This window comes from Synchytrium microbalum, assembly GCF_006535985.1.
Source record: "Synchytrium microbalum strain JEL517 chromosome Unknown SmJEL517_scf0049, whole genome shotgun sequence".
NCBI classification, from domain to species: Eukaryota; Fungi; Chytridiomycota; class Chytridiomycetes; order Synchytriales; family Synchytriaceae; genus Synchytrium; species Synchytrium microbalum.
Genome location: NW_022158398.1, coordinates 45,190 through 60,800, shown reverse-complemented (window position 1 = coordinate 60,800; position 15,611 = coordinate 45,190). Strand labels below are relative to the sequence as shown.

Sequence of the window (15,611 nt, the reverse complement as noted above, 5' to 3'; positions counted from 1 at the left end):
AACAACGAAACTGATACGAGGCATTAATCAAGGAGTCGTGCTAGCTGCATCGTGGTATTTGTATCAGAATGTACTGCTGCCTGATTTACGAGGTCTGGATATTAGAACTGAGAACGGATGGAGGGTCATGATACAGTTTGTTATGGGGCCGAGATGGGATGATGCCAAGGATCGTGATACAGTGAAAGCCGTGCAGTTACGGCATATAAGGCGAGAACGATCTCCTGTGGAGAAGGAGTTTGAGTTTGAGGTATGCTTGTGGGGTTGTCTCGTTGAGGGTCAGAAAAAGGACGCTCGGAGTTCATTCTGATTCTAACGAGTTTCTCAACACGTGTAATCTATTAGTGGGAGCTATTTATGACTTTTGATTATCAAAGGATGCAGCTATGCTCTGCGATGCTCAAAATTATCGACCTGTGTTTGGGTGGTGACGTGTCAGCAGATAGGCAAGCGGAACTGAAAAGGAGGTTCTGTAACGGGCAGCTGCTAGTAGAACAAGAACTGAAACGAGAGATTATGGGTATTGGGTTGCCGTCTCCACCGAAAAAATCGTCAACAAAGGTCAGAGTATGATCAGGGCTGAGATCCAGATCAAACCTTTTTGGAGCAATAGAGTGAAGAGGGAGCCAGTTTACTTATTTGGAGTTCACAACTTAAAAGATTTCACATCTTTTTTTTTATAATCTGTCCTGTTGTAGTATAAATTAGTCTGTAGCAGTAATGGGTGCTTTTTTTTTGTTGGTCAGAAGTGGTGTCTACTTGGTTGTGAATGCGATGCATTGATATGCTGCGGCAAGAACGGTCCCCTATGATGGTATCTAAACTTTTTGTCACATCAGCTCGGAAAGCGAAAGAACCGGCTCGCCAAAAACACACAGCGTGACCGGCTTTGAACTAGGAAACTTCCAACAAATTTGATTTAGTAGCAGAAATCATACAGCTGTTAGCACATCCCTCTATTATTGCTGTTCTTCACTCGCCTGTCAAAGATGACGTCCGCTATCAGTAAGTGCGATATCACTTGTTTCAGTTGAATTGGGTACACTTCTCCGTACAACACAATAGCACCAACAAACATTGAAACGCAAAGAGATTTCCTAGCCAACCTCTGATTTCTCAATTTCTTGTTGTTTGCATAGACGTATGATCAGCCCGATATAGTCAGCTACTCTCTCTAGCCGGCTTCACAACTCCAGAAATCAACAAGAGCCAAAATACCAGGAGAATTTGACAATATCTTTACAATGGCTTCTCGCACTGTTTCCTTTGCCGCAGACGGCAATAAAGATGTCGAGCTGGGATCAGATCTACTTGATAACTCAAGCTCTCCTTCTTGCTCTACAGCAACATCCTCTCCCAACGTCAACTCACACAAGAGGAAGATCTACGGGCACCAACATCACAACAGTGCCAGTGACGAGGCGCTGATCGATACTAGTATACGAAATAAGCTGTTTGCCGAACCTACTTCATACGAAACCAATATTACCCGGAGACATATTCCAACCACATTCGATACATCACCAACTTCACATTCTCTGGCAAAGAGAAAGGGCAAAGTCATGTAAGACAAGGGCTCGTTCGCATTTGAATATTTTATTCATTTGTTTACTCAAATCTCTGCTTCTTGCTATAACTAGTGATGACAACTTCAACGTTCGAGACCCAATGACGGGATCAGTCGTGGATCACACCCACCTAATAGCCCAAGATCCACGAGCATTCTCTCACAAAACCCTCTCGTTCGAAGATCCAGACATGGAACGTAAATACCAACGATACTTTATAGACAGGAATTTAACTACATGGCGGATATACGCCATTATCGGGCTCCTGTGTCAGATTCTAGTGTGGGGATGCACAGAACTAGCGTTCCCACTAGCGCCTGCTAACGATGACGTGAGGAGTGAGCTGCTGACGGTACTTCTTGGAGCCGTATTGCCTATCACGATTGCCATTATATCCACGTTTATATTGTCAAAGAGTGTTCTGGCAGTCGTTATTCATTATATCTCGGCTCTGTATATTATTTGTCTTGAGCCCGTCATTGCTCTGTCGATGCATCTAAATAGGACGGATATGGATCAGTACACGGCGGGTGGATTTGGTGCCATGTACGTCGTCATGCTTGGCGCAACAGGTAGAGATTCCACTAATTTCAATCGTTTACCACGAATATCTACTAATTCCAATTTGAGCAGTTTTCTTCCTGAAGGTTCGCTTCCAAGTCGCAGCCGTTGTAGTATTCGTTTGCTCGGTTGTGTGGTGGACGGTGTTTGGCATTGACTATAGTTCTCAGTCTGCCATCTTGGTAAGTTTTGGCAAAGAAACGCCTGGGTGAACTAGTGCCATGAAGCCATGTACCTGGAAACTAACACTATATCTCTATCCTATAGCAACAATTGTATATAGTTAACGCCGTTGCACTCGCTCTGTCGTGTATAGTGTGTCTCTTCATGTCATACGAATTGGAGGTGAGCTCAAGGTCACATTCGTTTTTCGTTTTTATTCCCAAGTTTTGAATTGCTTAATGTTTCTGTTCTCTTGGCTGACACGTTCTCCCGCAGCGGTCGTCGAGACAAAGATTCCAATCTGAAAACAGGCTGTACAGACAGATTGTGAAGCTTGATACCCAACTCCGCTATGTACAGAACCAAATGACCCTGAAGTCGAACGAATTCGACTCGCCTCTCGAAAAAGCCATTAACGCCATTCGCACTCTATCGGCTGCACCGAGTGTACCGCTGGAGCATATAAGAACACTGTCATTAATCCTCGGCTGGCTGAATGCGCCCAACTTGTTATTACCCGATTGGAATGCAGCGTCAAAACAGAATGATGCCGAACAACGTAAATGGCTGGCCGAAGTTGTTGGTGCCTCCAGCAAGCTTGTCTTCGAAACAGACGATCTAGTCTCAATAGCAGAATCCGGATCTTTAAGAAGTGTAGTGAACGAAGCAAACTTTTCATCATCACAGGCTGCGCTAAGAAGAGGATCAGCACCAGCATCTCTAATACATATACAGCGAAAGAAATTGGAAGTCCTGTCTCCGTTATCACAGCCTCGAAACATACCCAACACCATAGCATTACCAGTTACACCATATATACCAACTAAATCATCACCAGGGGCACAAACAGTGTCTGAATTGTATACACCGCAAGTACTGGCTTGTCTGTCTAGATTGTCTGATTATAATTTCCCAATGTTTGAGTTTAATGAACTTACGCAGGGACATGCCTTGCTAATGTTACTGCATTATCTTTGTGTCGAGTCTGGACTACTGGTTAGACTAGGACTAGATGCTAGTGTATTCAGTAAGTGCATTACAACACCCTCGAGTCGCCTTTTTTGTGCTCACTCTGCAATCATCTTCTTTCTCCAACAGTGGTTTTTGCTAAGAGAATTGAAGAAGGATACCATGCAGAACATCCATGTAAGTACATCAGCTGTGTAGTTCCAATTGTTTAGAAGAACGCATGACGCCCTTTGTAGGGATGCGAGTGCGCCATTCGTCCCCTTTGCGTCTGTTGGTTTTCTGGTGTCCAAAATCTGTTCTTAATCTGTTCTTTTCTAACCAAACTCTTTTCAACGAAATTCATAGTCCACAACTCTGTACATGCAGCCGACGTGTTACATACAATCCAATATCTCACGATGCTTCCTCAAGTAATACGGCATCTCTCAGACCTAGACCTATTGTCGATATATGTAGCAGCAGCCATACACGACTACGATCATCCAGGCGTGACAAACAAGTACCTATCATCTATAAACCACCCTCTAGCAATCCGGTATAATAATCAGTCAATCCTGGAATCTCATCACGCCGCATCAGGCATGGAAGTTTTAGCTATACCCGAATGTGATTTCCTAGCTACAATGGATCCGAGAAGACGAGAGTCTACCAAGAGTCTGATTGTAGAGATGGTATTGGCTACTGATTTAGCCAAACATTCTGAATTGCTGAGTAAATGGAAGGTGCAGACGTTATCGCTGGATCAGTTTGATCCAAAGAATGTGGCGGAACATAAGATTATACTTTTTCAGACGTAGGTTAAGCATGGTTTTGAGTCGTGTCGTATCTTTTTTTTTTTGAGACGATGAAGGCATCACTTCATAAGAGATATGAAAATGCTATAGTTTGGTTATCTTGGTGCTTCTGAATATTGCACAACATGAAACCACAATCGATTTCACTCAACACTCTGGTTTTTTTCTAGTATGATCAAATGCGCAGATGTGGCAAACCCAACCAAATCACACGAACTATACATGGTCTGGCTAGATCGCATAACAGCTGAATTCACTTCCCAAGGAGATCGCGAACGAGCACATGGACTCCCTGTATCTGCATACATGGATCGTGATCACCCTGATGTAAAAGGATGTCAATTGTCATTTTGTCAGTACATAGTAGCACCATTGTTTGAGGCCTTCCATGCTATTGCACCTTGTGATGAGGTGATGACCACATTGAGGACTAATGTTCAGCGCTGGGAAAATACTGACGATAACGAGGAGTGGTTGAAGAAAGTTGGCACGAACATATGACATCATGTATTAAGATACGAAACTTTTAATTTGGAGTGAGTGAGGACTATAGTTGCATTTGTGTGTATAGACAATTTAAGGATTCCTCTTGTATTCATGCAAGCTTGACATGTGTGTGTGTATGTGTGTGCATTTGTTTAAAATGATGCGTATGAGCCCAGCCTGTCTTTTGAGCATGAGATTAAATATATTTGATTCAGTTAAGACATGAAAAATGCAAGACAGGGTTTAAAATGGATGCAATCTGTGTTTTCTAGACGACAGTGTTTGTAGAGTCTCTGACAGAGACCGTTCGTAACGTAGGTCTTCCAAACGAGAATCGACCACCGCGAGAGTAAGGAGGACATTCATCACTAGCTGCGATGCTGGCAATATAAGTCAACACTACGACCAAAAGCATGCCACCGACACAAGCAGCTTGTAAGTACATTCCCGGACCCCATACACCAGATTGGACTAGTACGATGTTGTGGAGGTTGAATGCTGATGCTGCAGTTGCAGCTGTTTGGAGCACTAGACCAGTAAAGGTAAACCACACAGATCGTGGCGCTGGTTTATGAGCCATTAAGAAGAAGTGGGCGGTGCTGATTACGGTGCTTGCGAATGAGGCTAGCTGTATTACAAAGAGGGTGGTTGACTCGATGAATGTGACTAAAAAAAGCAAAGGAGGTGGGTTCGTAATGAGTTTTGAGACTTAAACATAAAACAACAGTACATGGGTTTCCATACCTCCAGAACTAGCATCCACGTTAGCATAATCGTAATGGCTGGGACCACCAAAGACGGAGACGCAAGTGCCTTGCAGTTGCTTGTATGTGGGATCCAAGGAAGCAAATCCAGGTGCAGTTCCATCGACAGGACACCACGCAGATAAACCATACGTTATAGTGTCTGTTTTAGCGAAATAGAAGGTCTTCCATGGTGGAAGGTACGTGATTCCACCACCAAACACGATGATCTGGGCTACGACGATGGCTAGTAGCAGGAAAGACACGATTTTCTTGATTGATTTGGTGCATACGGCAGAGGATGTGGATTTGGGAGCCATTTTTTGCCTGTAGTGGATATCAAATTGAAGTTAGCACACTAAGGTCTAGGTCGCCAGTGAAAAGGTGCATGATGTCGAGCCGGAAACGTGTCATCTTACCTGGTGTGAACTGAATACGTCCCAAGTAATATAAATTGCCAGTTAAATGAATTTGTTGCGTTGTCTTTGAGTGTGGTTGTTTCCTCTTCACAAATTCAGAGTTCCGATTTGGTCGTCAAGGAGAAAAAGCACAGTTTGCATAGTACTTTAGCTTGGAATGGATAACTTCTTGCCTGGATCCGCAAGTCTGGTTGATTGCGTTGACAGTAAATCGGTTTACATCTTTGTCTTGGTCGTCATTGCAGTAATTCTAACATTGCTTTTGGTTTTTGGGTGTAGAGAAGCTGTTTGTCATGTTACGAGACGGTAGAAAATTATATGGAATATTACGAGCATACGATCAATTTGGTATGCAACTCTTTACGTTGTGGTGCTACCTTGTTGGATACAGAACTTTGACGACATGTTAACCATGTAAATTAAAAAGCCAATCTGGTGCTGCAGGATACTGTGGAAAGAGCATACACTGCTGATGCTTATGGAGATGAAGCAAGAGGAGTATATGTTATAAGAGGTGAAAACGTCGTATTGCTGGGAGAAGTGGTAAACATGCAGACTTTGGCATCAATATCGGTTTTTGCTGTATCTCCTCAAACCCCGTTTTTTGGTAGGATCTGAGTAGAGAAGATGCCACTACTGCTGGGCTACGGCATATATCATTTAGGGAGGTCATGGAGAACATAAAGGCAGAGACAGAAGCAAACAAGAAGAATGAACATACGAAACAGAAAATGTTGCATGAAGCAGGATTTTCGACTGTTGATACAGATCTGCATGATGCGTATTAAGTAGGGGACACACTTGTTTTTAATATTTTTGGCATATTTCTTTCCTGGCATAAACATCTACATTCCACATCACGAAACTCGCTTGGTTGTCTTGAGTACCTCTTCATTTGACGATGCAATTTGATTTTTACTACATTTATGTATAATGGAGAGCACTAGTGCCCTCCACATTGAGTCACCACCTCATCTATAAAGTGACACATCTGAATGTCTCGCATCGAGATACCGTCGACATCATGACTGGTCAACACCACTTCAACACGATTATATACATTCGACCACTAGAAAGTGAACAGGATGGTAAGCTTTCATGTATGACATAAACTCAAGCACTACAGATTCCAAAACATGCCTCTGGGTGATGTTCCATCTTTTCAGCAAGCAGCGCAACTCGAGTCATAAATCCAAACGCAGCATTAAAGTTGGTAAACCTGAGAGACCTATGCAGTGCATCCCTATCGGCCAGCATCGACCAAGATCCGTTCCCGTGAGGGGGGACCAACAAAGATGGCAACAGTTTGGTTCGTTCGTCAGTAGTCAACTTTGCCATTGTTGGAGCCGGTGTGTTGAAAGGAGACAGTGTATTGGATGATGATCTTCGAGCGAACGTATATCCAGATCCAGTGTTGGGACTTCGCAAGGGCGAGCCGTTTCCCTGCTGCATGGTTGGTTGATTCCTTGATGTTACAGAGTGTATGTAGGATGAAGATGGTGATGTACGTGATGTTGCTGCCAGAGATGTACGTGATATTGCTGCAAGAGTCGATAAATGACGAATCTTTTTCAACATCAAGGTCTAGTTTCAAAGATGATGTGTGGACGTTAGCACGAAGTACTTTGAAGAAGGCGCAAGCAAGTAGTGCCCAGTTGCAAAATTCACGTATAATCATTTCCTCAAACTTACCAAGATTGTCTTTCAATTGTTACAGGTGTCACGAGGCAAGGCCAGTCGCTGTTATCTTGGATCTTGAAATCTTGAGCTTGGAGAAAGATAGAATTCTTCTTACTTGGACCGTACATGGCAGACGTGTATTGCATGGGTTCATATCGATGCTTTCAATCGAAACACGTCCGTCGTCTGCGGGAGGGGAGAATTTGCCAACATTTGGAGCAAAATGCATTCATGACTCACGTTGGAGTCCCAACACAGAAGGGCCTAACATTATTGCTGAGCTTGCAAAATTTTCATATTTGGATTGTTTGGATTGATTTTCGTGGACCCTGGTCAACAAGTCATCCTTGAGTAAAAACCTTATGAAAAAGACGACGTGATGTTCTGTCATGTTCAACGTTGCTTCTCCGTTTGAATTTTTTTAAATCGACTACCGAATGGAATCTTTGTGCCTCCTAAACGGGATGCTTCATCATTATCTGAATTGTCTATGTGTCGCCAGATTCGAGTGTTTGTTTTGACACATGTGAAGCTTCATCAAACCTCGTGTCATTCTCACCCCTGTCATATACCCCACCATTTTTGACTCGATTCAAAGCATAAAAGGCGACTTTGGTTCCTTCTTTCAATCACAACAATCCCTCACGCTCTGATCTCGAACTGATTCAAGCTCACCTCTTCAACAAAAAGGTACGAAATTGGGGTACGAAATTGGACATTATCGTTCAAGTGCACTGTTTAATAGTTTTGTTGGCTTCTACAAATCAACTGACTTTGGTTTTACTCCAAACTTGGCTCTCTTTACTTCAACTGTACTACTCTAATACCATTCAAGATATGACTTCTCCCAAGACTTTCTTCTTCTTCGTCTTCATGGGCTTGGTCGCTTTCACACTGGGTCAATCTTCAGTCGGTCAAGAAGGCCAACCTCGTGGTCAACCTGGTACTCAAGAACACCAAGAGCAACCAGCTCCACCTTCTGAAGGACAATGGATGAGCGCTGCTGAAATGGATGATCTTAATGCAGCAGCTGGAGGTATCTCTTTGCTTTCATTTGATATCACTTGCATGGTCGTTCTCGAGTCAACGCTCTGTCTCATAACACTCATTTTCAAAGGTTTTGGAGGCTATGGTGCCGGCGACGGAGGCTATGGCGGTGGATTCAAGAAATATGGAGGTGGTTATGGTGGTTCTGGCGGCTACGGTGGTTATGGTGGCAAGAACGGCTACGGAGGTTATGGTGGTTATTATAAGAAAGACTTCGGAGGTAAGCTTGCCTCGTCACTACACCATTTCAGTTTGCTCATCATGAATTGTCATCGCTGTACTTTTCAGGTTTTGACGACTTTGGCAAGGGTAACTTTCTCACTTTGTGACTTTGTCTGTTGACTTGACTTCTTAGACCTAATTGCTGCACTATTGAATAGGTGGTGTTGGTGGCTGGTAAAAAGCATCTTATGGACTCGTCTTATTGTAGTATACTCTCTGCGAACCAAATAATATAGTCTGATTTGGCACAGTTTATTTGTGACTCGTGTTCTATTCTTACTCATTTGACAAGGTCATTCACAGGAATATGAGAAAGTGAGCATTATCTCTTCCCAATACCATTCCGATCATTATGTAGTCAAAACTCTCATTCCCCTCTCTACTTGCTGCTCAAATCATTTACTTAAACTCTTGAGCAAACCAATCATCCCTTTTTCAAGCTATATATTTGTGACTATATGCTACACCACCTACCACAATACACAGTTTTTGCAAAGGATTGACCAAAAAGGAGACCAGTTTTCACATTCTGCCGCGACCATACCCTCCACCATAGCGCCCTCCTCCATAACCTCCTCCGTATCTGCCGCCTCCGTATCTGCCTCCTCCATAACCTCCTCCGTATCTGCCGCCGCCGTATCTGCCTCCTCCATAACCTCCTCCGTATCTGCCTCCTCTGCCTCCTTGAGCAGTTTCATCATCATCTGCTGCCAATGCATCAGCTTCATTTTGATTGGAATCAGCAGTCATTGCGGCATCCTAGTGATGATTGAAGAGATAGGTTTACGTTTTGTTGAAGAATGTTGCGTTAAGTGATCCCTTGTTGTGAATGAGCGATCGGTCTAAGAGAAGTGCGCGTTCAAGGTACCTTGGCTGCAGAATTGGCTTGAGACTATGCAAATAAATGGATTGGAATCAGTAAATCATGTTTAATGCAGTCGTGAAGCCAAATTCAAGTTGTTGCGAAGAACCCAACATACCTCTTCAGCGTATACGGATGCAATCAAGACCATCAAGAATAAGGAGAGTATTCCTGAGAGCTTCATTTTGGTGTGTTTTGATAGTTTGTTTTGGTTTGTATTGTTTGTAGTTGTATGTTTTTGGTTTTGGTTATGAGCTTTTGTATGTCGAAGGAGTTTGGAAGTGAGTTCATGCAAGGGATCACAAAAAACGTGGAGCCAGCCCGAACAACTTTCACGGAATGATGAAATGACATTAATAGCCAACGAAGCGTATTCGACTTGAATCCAAGCAATCATTGACATTTGCACGAAAGGACGCGACAGGACACGAAAGTCATTTCAAAATTCAATACAACACACGAAGACAAATCAATTCAGGAGCAGAAGATCTGAGTGTATCTCACAAAAGAGCTTGCAAAGAATTTCTTACATTGTGTGCTTTACAACATGTATCTTGGAATCAATACCATTTACGACCATATCCTCGACCATAGGGACCATATCCGTATTCATGTCCCCAACCACCATATGCAGCTGTCAAGGTCATCCGCAACTGATTGTTTATCAGCAGCAGAAACATGTTAGTCGTCGAAGGATTCAGTAGCTGGTGGTGGAGGAGAGGGTTCCTTCATACGTGGTGGAAGAGCAGGTGCCTCCTAAAGCAAGTAATTTTGACCAATGTCAGAAACAACATTGTGATGGAGGGCGTTTCAAGAAGAGTTCGTTTTGAATGGAGGACATTCTGTTGAATTTCAGCTGCAGGACTCTACTTTAGTGATAATAGGCGTTAGATGCTTCGGTTTATATCCCATGTGAGGCAAAAGCAATGAAACTGTCAACGGACCCAATTCGAATCTAAACTTAGCAACAGTAGCGGCAGTATCAGCAAGGCAATCAAAGAGAAGGCCGTCATGTCTGAATACAATGTTGTTTTATTTGTTGTGTTGATAATGGGGTTGTCTTGTTTTCAGGCTGGTGATTGTGTGGAGGTTGTGGTTTGTGGTAGTAGTGTGAAAAACGAGCGTTTGTTGGGAGAAGAGGTGCGCTTTAAATACACGAACATCCGTCAAAGAATTGAGATATGCCTTCCACATGTCGAAACTTGAGATTTATTCATCCAATTTTGACTGAATGAGTATCCCCTCTCTCCCTCGTCAATAGGACACCGATATCGTGTAAGCACCATCTTGCTTAGCTAGCAAATATTTAGCCCACAGCCGATCGATGTATGACCGACCTCAGAAGTAATGTGGACTGGAAACGATACATTATCTCCCTTTCAAGTGGTGTCTCGTTGTGCTCTTCCGGAATCCACCAACATATATGCAACATGATGCAAATCGCTCATCCGATAGAAGATTCTATGTTGCGAGATGTGGGGTGTGTTGTGACCGGAGTTCGGACTATGACTGATCTCATCATTGACACAACAAAAGCCAAAACACACCAAGAAAGGCTGCCTGATTAGATATGATGAAACTTTGGTTGTGAGAATGAATTCTCGAACTGAAATATTTTCTTCTGCCCTTTACCATGATTCTCCATTCCCGTCGATGTTTTGAAAACAAAAAATGGGTATATTGCGGCAAGTGGCGTGGAATTGTGGTATTGATAAAATGTCCGAATGTCCGTGCAAGCAATTCGACCATTCCCTACTTTTGCTACTAGGAGCAGTCCTCCCTCCTAATAAATGATTCTACTTTTTGGAGGCTCCAGCCTTCTCTTTTGGCGGACAAATGATTAAGTAACCAGAAACACAGAAGGCCCTACAGCAAAGCCGTTAAACGTTCAAAGCATTATCATTCCATGGTCCAAAAAGTTCACCTTGATGGGCAGATAGCAGGCATGCCTCGTAGCAGTCCGAATAGGCCCGGACGTTTTGGGCCCCGGAGGACCGCCTGTGATTCTTGCCGCATGTAAGATCTTTAGAAAATGATATTTCTTCATTGTACAATGAAACTGCAAAGCATTTTCCTTGAATCGTGATTTTCTTTGCCAATTCATGACCGACGCGCATCCTAAACAAGCATTTCCTTTACTTTAGGCGTAAAAGGAAATGTGACCGTGAAGAGGGATCCAATGAATCATGTTCATATTGTCGTGACATGAGAATACCTTGCGTATTGGTTGATGAGAGACCAACCAAGTCCGAAGGAGGTAAAGACAGATAGTCGCATCTGCTGAATGCATCATGATAATCAGTTTTAACTGATGCATCGCGTAGATTTGAGCCGAGCAACCTCAAGTCGAACCCCGTCTGTGCCTGATCTAGTAATGGGATCGAATTCACTCGAGTCTACTGCCACGGCATCGTTGAATTCCATTTCAAATGACCTGGCAGATGGTACATTTGATGATGAGGAAGTCATTGAATCTCTCATTCACACCCAAAGTCTCAGGTAAACTAAAAGTTGTGACATGCCTGGCCTCAAATACGCAAGCGTGTTTCTGACCCGTAAAACAACAGTATGCAGAGAATGTACCTGCACAGGCCAACAATCATGTATACAGCAAGAAGGCACCCCTTCTTCCGAGCCGCCTTGTTATGTAATGGAGCTCCATTTTCCAAACACGCAAGAATTGCGGCGTTGAATGCAAACCCCAAAGAGCGAGGGAGACACTGGTGGAATGTCGCCAAAACACTCGCCCAAAGCAACTTGATAGATACTATAGAAAACGTGCAAGCGTTAGACTTGTTATGTTGGGCTACATATTATTATTTTGGGGAAAGTAGGTGTTTGGTCTGTGAGCATGTGCTTTTATGGATCCGGGTTTCTAACAACAGTCTATTATAGTTCAACCGGCCATATATTGTAAGTTGTGAATGATCTATGCTCTAAAACTGATCTTCCTAGACTAATATCCTTTCTCCAATGCCACTGAAGATCATGACATTGCTTTCCGCATGGTAAGTGAGGATAAACAGTACGAAGATCAACTTTGCGAGCTAAGAGCAACGAGGTTCAAAGCAGAAACGAGTCACTGAACAGCTATTTAGAAGGGCATATTACTGACACTATTGAATCTAGGCATTATCAATGGGAATGGATGTAGATCCAGACGCACCTGAAAGCACGGCCTCGCAGCTTTCATGGCTAGAAAAAGAGAGACGGAGAAGAGTATGGCATGGAGTCCACCTGGGAGATCGGTAAACAATGAAACACTATTTATGAACGCAAAAAAAATTCACTCACTGTTATTCATCTCGTAGATTCTTTTATCTTGTTCGCGGTGGAGGAGAACTGAGTGCTTGCAGAGTTCGCTCTGTAGCGCCACTTTGGGTCTGGGAGTCTGTTACGACTCAAGATATGCTTCCACCGCCCCCGATAATGAATTACGCTTCTGGTCAAGTCCCAAGCGATGCATACACCATGTTGCTCGACCTGTGGCATATTGGGGATCGTGTGATTGTTTATACTTGGTTGTTTCCACGTGAAGAATGTACGTCTCCTTGTTTTGTACTGGAATAGTCAACACTGTTCTCAAATTCTTATTCTGAAAATGTAGGGCCAATACTGGGGATTGGTAGAGATCAAACGTTTCAATTTGATCATGATGCAGCGCTGGCGTCTTATCATCAAAACGTGAGCATTCGTAAGTCGCCTGAGTTTTGGCAATTTTATCTGACAACTGACCTCCATAGCTGGAAGCTACTTCTGCCAGTCTAGTGGAGTTTATGCAGCAACTACCCCCATCAAGTACGAATTGGTGTTTTGCGTCGTTGTGAGTTCGCATGTTACTAATTCGCGTGAACTTTTTCTTCTAGTACGAGACATTAGTCAATATAGAATATTTTCACCTGTAGACACAGATAGGAATCCATGGATCTTGGTGCTCGTCCACTTGCATTTTTGTCTTCTGTGGTTTGTACCTGACTTGATTTCTGATGTCCCAAGGTCATTTCTGACCTGGAATTTGGAACTTTTAGGTTTGTGCTGCACCGACCGGCCTTCATTGTTGCCTTAAACACACCTGCTGCTGATCTGACACAACGATACAAGGATATACCAGCTGTTAGAAGAGTCTGTGATGGAATCGTGCAAGTGGTCACCATCATCAGGGACTGTCTTGCCTTCAATCCACAAAGACCATTGGGAGACATAGGCCCATTCGCTATACTATACGCCACTACCGCACTGTTTGTCTTGGTCAACACTGTTGGAGAGGGTGAAGCCCAGACATGCATAACACACAGTATTCACCACAACAACAGTATTGAGGCTTTATCTTCTCATTTATTTTGGGCACTAGACTTGTGCGCTTCTGATGATCCTTCATGGACCGAAGCCAGACACATAATTGCTGGGTACCGGGCGCGCCCACCGGCGATGAGAATTACAGGTGGACTTGGAGGAATCCTAAACCCATAACTACTCAACACACGACTCACTTAGGACACGAACTTTTTTGCACTTTACTTAAGCTGTTTCTCATAACATAGCACACCACCAATCAGTAATCTAAATACAACAATCAGTAATCTGTACCTCAACACAGTGTCTCTGTTAAGCGTTTTCGCAACGACCACGTGGGTTGAATGTGAATCGACGAGCCATCTCAATCGTTTGACAGGCGAGAGTGCATTAAAACGCACTTTGCGCCACAAAGTTTCTTCCACAACACAATGCAAACACAAAACATCAAGACACCGTCAAAACGACAAACAAACTCTCATAAACAACCATCGATACAACTCTATGTAGCATCATGAAGGTCTTTGCTATGCTTGCTTTGTTGGTTACTGCTTCTGAAATCCAACACAAGGTCTTGCTTCCAGACGCACTCTTTCTCCTTGAAACGCACTCCATCAAAGTCTAGTCACTGACATCCAAACATATTTGTTACTTCAGAAGGTACCTACTCCCACCAAGAAAGCACCTGCTCCAACAAAGGAAACGTTTGCTCCACCTGCTACTGTATCTTTCGATGATCAAGACGTCTCTGCTGCTGACGGACAATCAGATGCAGGCGATCTTGAAGCTGCATATGCTGGCTATGGCCGGAGATATGGTGGTGGATATGGTCGAGGTGGATATGGCCGGGATACTACCATAGTGGTGGAGGATACTACCGTGGATATTGCAAATGGTATTGATTCCATGATAGGTGTTGTAAAGCTCACAATGTATGTTGTAAAGCTCACATTGTAGGAATTTGTTTGCATGATCTCTTACAAAATAAACACGAGTGTTTCTGTGCTCGTCTTTCAAACCAAATCGCGTCCTTGTGCAATAGGACCAAATGGCTTACGACCTGATGATTCTTGTGTAATACTCTATTTGATTTGACGTTACAGTCACGAAAAGACTTTACAATCATGGAGACCGCTTGAATTTCATCACGTTGGAAATCGACAATCTGGTCTTTCTGAGCGATATGGATAGAGATATCGTTCAATTGAAAAGACATGAAAGGGAGGGACTTGTAAAGACTCGGGAAGGACTCAGGGGAGTTGCACTCAGTTCAGAAAGTTTTCTGTGGAACTTCATTTCTCGTAGCCTCCAGTAAGATGTTCTTGCTTGCCTCGTTTGGCTTTTGAGGTGTCAGTGCGACCTGACATTTGGGCACAACACCACTGTGACCATGAATTACAGCACATAACAATCTTCCACTCTCCATTGAAAATAAGATAGGCAAAATTTACAACTATGCTGGTGGGTTCAAGAGTCCCATTGCGATTTGTTGCGATGAGTACATACAACGAGCATTCTGAGTCCATCAAGCTTCGTATTCGCCACACATTCAATTCAATCATCAAAAGGGTTGCGGATCAGTATTTGTTAGCATGGCACGATCTTGTTTACTGACAAGTGGGTCTCCTATTGAGAGAGTATAGTGAATCAGTAACATTTTGAAGATTAACACGTGTAAAACTGTATATCACCTCAACTTTTGACAGGTCAGCGTGTATTTAAAACCCAACTTTTTCTCTACTTCTTCTTTCACAAAACACACTCACCCACCACAGAAAGTCCCAATATCATACAGTCCAAACCCA

At 43.3% G+C, this 15,611-nt stretch overlaps 3 protein-coding genes across 3 annotated transcripts; 2 read left to right on the top strand and 1 right to left on the bottom strand.

Annotated features, from left to right (window-relative positions):
* Positions 1-1,244: 1,244 nt before the first annotated feature.
* On the top strand, positions 1,245-4,555 carry SmJEL517_g05409 (uncharacterized protein; the record flags this gene model as incomplete). Its single annotated transcript, XM_031171335.1, has 8 exons — positions 1,245-1,564; positions 1,641-2,140; positions 2,202-2,311; positions 2,397-2,474; positions 2,568-3,318; positions 3,390-3,437; positions 3,606-4,053; positions 4,225-4,555. 8 exons carry the CDS (start codon positions 1,245-1,247, stop codon positions 4,553-4,555), a joined length of 2,586 nt encoding a protein of 861 aa, XP_031022680.1.
* A 1,304-nt stretch (positions 4,556-5,859) lies between these two features.
* On the top strand, positions 5,860-6,490 carry SmJEL517_g05408 (uncharacterized protein; the record flags this gene model as incomplete). The annotated part of the gene is made up of 4 exons (XM_031171334.1): positions 5,860-5,908; positions 5,982-6,050; positions 6,130-6,245; positions 6,314-6,490. The coding sequence occupies 4 exons, from the start codon at positions 5,860-5,862 to the stop codon at positions 6,488-6,490; spliced, it is 411 nt and encodes a 136-aa protein (XP_031022679.1).
* A 325-nt stretch (positions 6,491-6,815) lies between these two features.
* SmJEL517_g05407 (uncharacterized protein) lies at positions 6,816-7,280 on the bottom strand (the record flags this gene model as incomplete). Its single annotated transcript, XM_031171333.1, has 1 exon — positions 6,816-7,280. One exon carries the CDS (start codon positions 7,278-7,280, stop codon positions 6,816-6,818), a length of 465 nt encoding a protein of 154 aa, XP_031022684.1.
* Positions 7,281-15,611: the final 8,331 nt, after the last annotated feature.